General features: G+C 36.7%; 1 protein-coding gene across 1 annotated transcript in view; it reads right to left on the reverse strand.

Annotated features, from left to right (window-relative positions):
- Positions 1-8,694, reverse strand: part of LOC125917037 (lysosomal cobalamin transport escort protein LMBD1) — a gene marked incomplete at its 5' end in the record, with an annotated part of 73,319 nt that extends 64,625 nt beyond the window's left edge. Inside the window, one exon of the mRNA XM_049623285.1 lies at positions 8,560-8,694. Coding sequence (XP_049479242.1) covers positions 8,560-8,694 — 135 coding nt within the window. The remainder of the gene's footprint in view (positions 1-8,559) is intronic.
- Between the last annotated feature and the right edge of the window lie 355 nt (positions 8,695-9,049).

Consider the following 9,049-nt stretch of genomic DNA (forward strand, 5'->3'; position numbering starts at 1 on the left):
ACGTGGGCCTCAAACTCATTAACTAGGAGATCATGACCTAAGCCAAAGTCAGATGCTCAACTGACTGAGCCACCCAGGTACCCCTTGTCAGTAGTATTTTATAGCAATATTTTAATCTCAGGTTACAGTTTCCTTGCTATTCCAAGAACTCAGATAATGCATGAACACTTTTTTTTAAATGTTTATTTATTTTTGAAAGAGAGAAAGAGAGAAAGGGTAAGGGAGAGGGAGAGAGAGGGGGAGGGAGGAGAGAGAGAGAGAGAGAGAGAGAGAAAGAGAAAGAAAGAGAGAGAAAGTGAATGAACGGGGGAGGGGTAGACAGAGAGGGAGACAGAATCCAAAGCAAGTTCCAGGCTCTGAGCAGTCAGCACAGAGCCCAACACGGGGCTCCAACTCATGAGCCATGAGATCAAGACCTGAGCTGAAGTCAGACACTTAACCAACTGAGCCACCCAGGTGCCCCAATACATGAACACTTTTAAATGTTCTTTTTCTCCCCTTCATTTTGAAGGTAGTATATACTCATTTTGGTAATCTTGCAAAATAAAAATATACACACAAAATAAAACAGTTACACATAATTCAACTACCTAAATGCCACCTAATTTAACCTTTGGGATGTTTTCTTTTAGTTGTTGATTGCACACACAGCTTTTATTTTTATTTTCTATATAACTGTAATAGATCGGGCCAGGGGCCAGGAAACTACAGCCTATAGGCCAAATCTGGCCCACCACCTGCTTTTGTAAATAATGTTCTATTGGAATATAACAGCAAAAACAAAAACACCAACTTCAGGATACAGAGCAATTGGAAGGATCACACCCTTTTCATGGGAATTAAAGTGGTATAAATACTGAGGAAAATAATTTGTCATTATTTAGAATGTTCAAGATGCACATAACTTATGGTCCATCAATTTTATGTATGTATTTGGCACATATGCAACAGGAAACATGTACAAACATGTTCCTCACACAGTTTTTAGTAGCAAAAAATCCAAATGTCCAGACTGATTACCATGTGTTATATTCAGACACAATAAACTACACTTTATGCAAGAACACATAAGAATCTCAGAAACATAAGGCTGAATGAAAACAAGTAATTTCGTATAAAGTTCAAAATGTAAAACCAAAGATACAGCATGGCAGATACAGCAAGGCAAAGCAAGGGATTAACAGACTAAAAAAGTCAGAATAGTGATTACTTCTAAGGGGGTTGGAGGAGAGATGGCACCAGGGAAAGGCACACAAGGGACTTCAAACTTTATATGTTACATGCTTAATAAATATTTTGCAAGTATAAAAGTATTATATGTTGACTAAACATCAAATCTGTCAATATTTGCAATACTGCTATGTCAGCTGCATCTGGATTCTTGACCCAGAGAAACTGTGAGATAATGTTTGTTTTAAACTGCTAAATTTGGGTGTGATTTGGTACACACAACAGGTAACTACTACTGCTGTTAATAGTAACTCACTGATTCAAACAGCAAGGAGCATGATCTGACAGTATACAACTCAGAGAACAAAACTGTTTATAGGCTTTAACTTAGAATATGTAGTCTGAAGAATAGTCATTTTCCTTAAGAGGTTTTTTGGGTTTTTTTTTGGTTGTTTGTTTCCTCTACTATTTCCACTTGGAAACAAATCCTTAGGACACTAAGTCTCATGGAGTCATTATCCAGAGAATGTCTTGAGCAAATGTAATCCAAAGCCATTTAGAAAACTGCCCCAATAATTAAGAATACAGTCTTTTAAGAAGGGGGAAGGAAAGCACAACTATCTCATCAAGAACTTCACAAAACTGAATCAAAAAAAAAAAAAAAAAAAGTCCTCCAATTTAGTCTCAGTCCATCTTACCTAGAAAAGCAATTTAGAGATGTTTTCACAACAATAAAGAATCAAAAAGATGTGGGGCGCCTGGGTGGCTCAGTCGGTTAAGCGTCTAACTTCAGCTCAGGTCACGATCTCATGATTCGTGAGTTCGAGCCCCACGTCGGGCTCTGTGCTGACAGCGCGGAGCCCGGAGCCTGCTTCAGATTCTGTCTTCCTCTCTCTCTGCCCCTCCCCCGCTCCCCCTCTGTCTCTGTTTCTGTTTCAAAAATAAATAAACCTTAAAAAAATATTTTAAAACAAAGAATCAAAAAGATGTAAATCTGATGAGATGTTAGGTCAATTCTTCTAATTTTCCCGTATCATTGCACAGAGGTTTACTTTCCTTGCTCTCTTAGCTGATGTGAATTAAAACAACAACAGATACCAGATACCACATGTCTCATACTCCTCATACCATGAAGTAGATACTACTTTATCACCACTTCACAAGTGGAGTAGTCATAAAGAAGTTAAATGACTTCAAGGTCCCACAGTACTCATCTCAAACTAAGACACTAGGAGGTTGTAAACCCTACGTTCAAAATGCATAGTAAAGACTCCAGGTACAACTTTTCAGGATTTAACCAACAGGGAGTAACGAAAAACTTCATAAAAGCCCTCTTAAGTGCTCTTAAGGCATGGCATAGAAAAGGCATGGCATAGAAATAGGAGTTTGTAAGTTTCTTGGTCCATCTTATTCTTCCTTAGTTCTGTAACTTAACCTCATCCAAATATGCATACATCTATTTTCACTAGAGAAACACTGAAGAGCAAAAAAAACTTGTTATAACACCTAATAATCTAGGATTCTTTGAATAAGAGCATTCGTATGGTGGACAACAATGCAGTAAATGCTTTTTAAAAAAAATACAGATACACTAGATCCTCAAACCAGTAGTATTTGAAACAGCCCAAAACTATGGCCAACAGGCACATGAAAAGATGCTCAACGTCACTCCTCATCAGGGAAATACAAATCAAAACCACACTCAGATATCACCTCATGCCAATCAGAGTGGCCAAAATGAACAAATCAGGAGACTATAGATGCTGGCGAGGATGTGGAGAAACGGGAACCCTCTTGCACTGTTGGTGAGAATGCAAACTGGTGCAGCCGCTCTGGAAAACAGGGTGGAGGTTCCTCAAAAAATTAAAAATAGACCTACCCTATGACCCAGCAATAGCACTGCTAGGAATTTACCCAAGGGTTACAGAAGTGCTGATGCATAGGGGCACTTGTACCCCAAAGTTTATAGCAGCACTCTCAACAATAGCCAAATTATGGAAAGAGCCTAAATGTCCATCAACTGATGAATGGATAAAGAAATTGTGGTTTATATACACAATGGAGTACTACGTGGCAATGAGAAAGAATGAAATATGGCCCTTTGTAGCAACGTGGATGGAACTGGAGAGTGTTATGCTAAGTGAAATAAGCCATACAGAGAAAGAGAGATACCATATGTTCTCACTCTTAGGTGGATCCTGAGAGACTTAACAGAAACCCATGGGGGAGGGGAAGGAAAAAAAAAAAAAGGAGGTTAGAGTGGGAGAGAGCCAAAACATAAGAGACTCTTAAAAACTGGGAACTAACTGAGGGTTGATGGGGGGTGGGAGGGAGGAGAGGGTGGGTGATGGGTATTAAGGAGGGCACCTTTTGGGATGAGCACTGGGTGTTGTATGGAAACCAATTTGACAATAAACTTCATATATTTAAAAGAAAAAAAAAAAAAAAAAAACAGCCCAAAACTGAACTCAACTGATCATGAATTTCAGAATAAACAAGCTATGATATGTTAATACAATGGAATATTTATAGCAATGACAATCAACAAAGTACTGTTACCTGCAATAATACAGATGAATCTCAAATATAATGCTAAACACTAAAGAAACGAAACAGAAAACAATATATACTATATAATTCAATTTACATCTACACAAAAAATGACACCCAAGAATCAGTGTCAGAAGAAGGAAGGGTCTCTAGGATAAAGTGATAGGACAATTACAGAAGGGCTGAACACACCAGTCTTGAATAATTCCCGCTTTTGGTTTGGGCTCTATTGCTACAACCCCTGAATGCATACAAAATCAAAACAAAAAGTTAGAGAAACTATTAAGTAAAATGAAAATTCACTTAAAAGAAATTAAGGAAACAATCACAAAATCAAAAGGCAACCAACGGAATGGGAAAAGATATATGCAAATAACATATCAGATAAAGGATTAGTATCTAAAATCTATAAAGAACTTACCAAACTCAACATACAAAAAACAAATAATCCAGTGAAGAAATGGGCAGAAGACATGAATAGATGCTTTTCCAAAGAAGACATCCAGATGGTCAACAGACACATGAAAAAATGCTCAACGTCACTCCTCATCAGGGAAATACAAATCAAAACCACACTGAGATACCACCTCACACCGGTCAGAGTGGTTAAAATTAACAACCCAGAAATAACAGATGCTGGTGAGGATGTGGAGAAACGGGAACCCTCTTGCACTGTGAGTGGGAATGCAAACTGGTGCAGCCACTCTGGAAAACAGTGTTGAGGTTCCTCAAAAAATTAAAAATAGAACTACCCTATGACCCAGGAATGGCACTACTAGGAATTTATCCAAGAGATACAGGAGTGCTGATGCATAGGGGCACGTGTACCCCAATGCTTATAGCAGCACTTTCAACAATAGCCAAATTAAGGAATGAGCCTAAATGCCCATTAACTGATGAATGCATAAAGAAGATGTGGTTTATATATACAATGGAATACTACTTGGCAATGAGAAAGAATGAAATCATGCCATTTGCAACAATGTGGATGGAACTGGAAGGTATTATGCTGAGTGAAATAAGTCAGTCAGAGAAGGACAGATATCATATGTTTTCACTCATATGTGGATCTTGAGAAACTTAACAGAAGACCATGGGGAAGGGAATGGGAAAAAAATAGTTACAGAGAGGGAGGGAGGCAAACCATAAGAGATTCTTAAATACAGAGAACAAACTGAAGGTGGAAGCGGGCGGTGGAGGAGAGGGAAAAATGGGTGATGGGCATTGAGGAGGGCACTTGTTGGGATGAGCACTGTTGCATGTAAGTGATGAACCATGGGATTCTACCCCAAAAACCAAGAGCACACTTTACACACTGTATGTTAGCCAATTTGACAATAAATTGTATTTTAAAAAACTAAAAAATTTTTTAAAAATTAAAAATTTTATAAAAGAAATTAAAAGAAAGTAGTGAAAGTGTTAAAACTAAAAATTTCAAGAATGGTTAGAGAAAACATTATAGTAAGCTTTACAATAAATTAAAATTAATACAATGTAAAAATTTAAAGATTAAAATAAATTTGAAATGTAAAAATAGAACTCAGATAAAAAGCCTAAACACATACATGAGATAAAAACTTGAACAGGTTCAAACATGAGATTAAAACAGAAGTGAAACAAAAATGTCAGACAAGAGCAGTTTTATAAAAGAAAATATCAAAGAAGTTTAAAGATAGAAATCAAGAAATAAAAACATTCAAAAAGGAAAAAAGGACTGAATCCTGAATGTTTCTAGGATAAACAATAGCCTCATATGAGGGGGTCTCTTCTGAGTACAGAATCCCTATGAGTATAGGGCAAAAGAGCAGAAATAAACAACTTTACTCTCTCATCCTTCAACAAGCTCCAGGAGACTCCTTTGCAGGCAGCTTCAGGTACCTGAGGACTGTTAATAACCAATCAATAGCTAGGGGAGAACAAGCAGGTAGAAGCAGCAGCTAGTTGGCCTGAATCTCCAGGAAAAAAATACCCAAAGTTCCATTAATGTAACAGAAGTATCTCAAAAATACGGTTTCCAGACCCTAGGATTAGCACGGATCATTTCAGGGTATGCAAATATGAAAATTATTTTCATAATATCAAAATGTCATTAGCCATTCCACTAACAGCTACTATTTTTTTAAGTTTATTTATTTTGAGAGAGAGAGAGAGAGAGAGAGCGAGCAGGGGAGGGGTGAGAGAGAGAGGGAGAGAGAGAATCCCAAGGGGGCTCCATACTGTCAGCACAAAACCCCACATGGGGCTTGAACTCACGAACTGTGAGACCATGACCTGAGCCGAAATCAAGAGTCAGTCACTTAGTCAACTGAGCCACCAGGCACCCCATAGTTATTGTATTTTTCGCCACCAAGCAATCACCAGTGGGGAAAACTTTTATTTAGGGAAGTCCCTTTTGACGCGGTAATAATTCCATTAGATGTCTACCTTTGAGTACCCACCTTTTTAATATCCTGTGAGAAGAGAGGTGCACATAAATTGCCCTTGTGAGAAGCACTCTGGTATTTCACTTGTGAGCTACACTAGGCACTTTTTTTCAAAGAACACCATTTTTCTTGAAAGAACAACTGACAGACAAGCAGTAGTTATCCAGGCTTGAGTATTAGATAGACTTTCTCAAAAATGAATAAAGTGGCTTTGTCACTTCAAAGAAAATAAGTAATAGTATTGCTGCCCAATAAAACCTAAGTTTTCAAAAGAAAATTAAGATTTTTGGAAAACTTGAATCCACCACCTTGAGTTTTACAACTTTCCAATACATAAACACTTTTCTGGTAAGAGCACTGGTGACATTAATGGAACACCAACGTAAACCAGACTCATTCTGGGTGTAATCTAGCATTCCGTATTATTTAAAAGATCCCAGATGATTTTTGGAGCTGCCCTGGGGGTTCAGTGCTATGAAGAATTCCCACAGGTAACATCCCCAGAACCATTTATTAAAAGGCAGCTCATTTAATGCCACAAAGCTCCAGCTTTAGGTTATGCCACTCACTAACAAGGTGATCTTTAATATCGCTAAATATCAATTTCTCCATCTGTAAAAGATAGAAAATACTTCCCAAAAAATGACATTCATGAAAATTAAGTAAAACGTTGAATATGAAAGTCTCATACAGTTCTTGGCAAGGTTAGACAATGAAAACATGTTGATATGTTAGAAGAAATTAGATGAACTATGGAATCTCACAGAATGGATACATAAAAATAGTTCTTTGGATAATATCTAGCATTTCTGGAGAAACAGGTGGGCTTGGGAATAGTAACTATTTCAGAAGCTATACAATCCTTTAGGCTCCCGGCGGTAGGTCACCATCTAAGTAAAAGCCAAGAGCCTATTAGCCATAGCTAAGGTGGATATGACTAACTTTATGCCAAAAACGATTAATATTAGTCTTGCTTTGAATCCACAGTCATCAAGAAATCTTCTATCATTATTTGGCTTCTCATGCAAATTTCTTCCCTAGGTCAGTATCTCAACTATACTATCCCAAGGTAGTTATGTTTCCAACTATAACTCAAGTTCTGCCAAAAATCAAACCCTTTATCCTTAAGTCCTCTACTGTTTGTAATGATTAACTTATCTCCCATGCTATGCATTTAAAATAGTAGGGACATATTTCCTTAGGAGAATTGAGAAAAATACATACTGAAATCATTTTAGGTAGATTAATTCTCTCCATAAAACAACTGGAAGGGCTTCATTAACATGTTCATTCAATTAACATTCCTGTATAAAAGTCTTTGTAACCTTGGTTACAATGGATTAATCTGGTAGCCTCTAAGTTCAATGATAAAATATGGCTCTTCAACCTGGACTGCACCAAGATAAAAGTTGCCTTATCTTGTCATGTGCTCTATTGCACAAATACACTTTAGTGTCACATAGAAGAGAGGCTCCCTTCCCCCAAAACTTTTTTGAAGTGATTTATATACATCCTACCAAAATCTGTACTGAAAAGATAACATTCTGTTTAATACAGCACCATTTCGAAGGTTCTAACAGGTCAAATTTATATTTTATGATTTACATTTAATGTATTCATCAGAAATAATGAATTCTACATTAAAATACCACAAAATATTTCTAAAATACATGCCAGAGGGATAGAATTACATGGGTTCTGAAGATTTTAGATCAGGAGAAAAGGCAAAGGCAGAGCCAAAGCAACTAAGTTAAAATTCAATGAAACCCTTGAAAAAATTATCCCACCAAAAGAAACTATGTTTTTTCAGTTTCCAATTTAGTGTCCTGCTGAATTCTTATTCAACACATTGATTCATTGCTGAAAAAAATTGACATCCCTTCCTTAAATCAGCATTAATATTTTTATAAAAACACAAGTCTTATGTATATCCAGAGAGAACATCTGGGAAACATTTAGGTGCTTATAATAAGCTTTTATAATTGAACATTTGGGAAGGAAGAGAGAGGAAAGACCCAATCAACCAGAATCCCTTGGATTAAACTGGATCAGTATAGCACAATAAAGTTGATGCTACAAACTCTCCAGTGTACCCTCTACTAGTGTCAATGCTTAGAAAAAAATGTCTAGAAAACAGATTTTTTTAACTCAAGAGCGCAACTGGGAAACTGGTAATGTTAACAAAGGACAAGACTTGAGATTTAAAGTAACTTGACTGAAACTCTAAAGAGACATATAAATAAACCCAAATGAAGCAGAGTAGGTTAAAAGTTTCCAGATTAGGGGAATGAATGCTGTATTACTTACTCCTGGTGTTGAAACAATAATCACAAAAGTGATAGCAAAATGTTTACACATAGCTTAATTCTACATTTTGGTTAGCAGCCCAAATAGGAAATGAAACTGAGATACTTACTATAGTAACCATATAATACAGTGTCCTCAATCTGTCTGCTGACATTAGCATTAGCCCAGTCCTGGGATAAAAAGGAAATAGAAATATTAACGAAACATCCATTTGTGTAACAATTACAATTAGGTTTTAATACAACTGAATGTCACTTATAAATACATCATCAACTAAACAAGTATGGCCTGTGCCTTCAATAATTAATTAAGAGACAGATAAGTAAACAAACTTCAACAGGCAAATGCTCAGATGACAACATAGTTCTAGGGAAACACATAAACAGGCGCCACCAAACTCAGCCTAAAGATCAGGGATGGCTTCCCAAAATGATTCTAACCCGAAAAATGAAGAAAGAAAGGTCGTTCTCAGAAAATAGGAGAAAAAAAAAAAAAAAAAAAAACCAGTAGGAAGTACAGAAGATAGGAGGAACATACCTGAAAGTTTGAAAAAACTGCAAGAAGCTAAATATATAGTTTCATTAGAGCCTTTGGAAAGC

The sequence above is a fragment of the Panthera uncia genome, unplaced genomic scaffold (assembly GCF_023721935.1).
Source record: "Panthera uncia isolate 11264 unplaced genomic scaffold, Puncia_PCG_1.0 HiC_scaffold_1422, whole genome shotgun sequence".
Taxonomy (NCBI): Eukaryota; Metazoa; Chordata; class Mammalia; order Carnivora; family Felidae; genus Panthera; species Panthera uncia.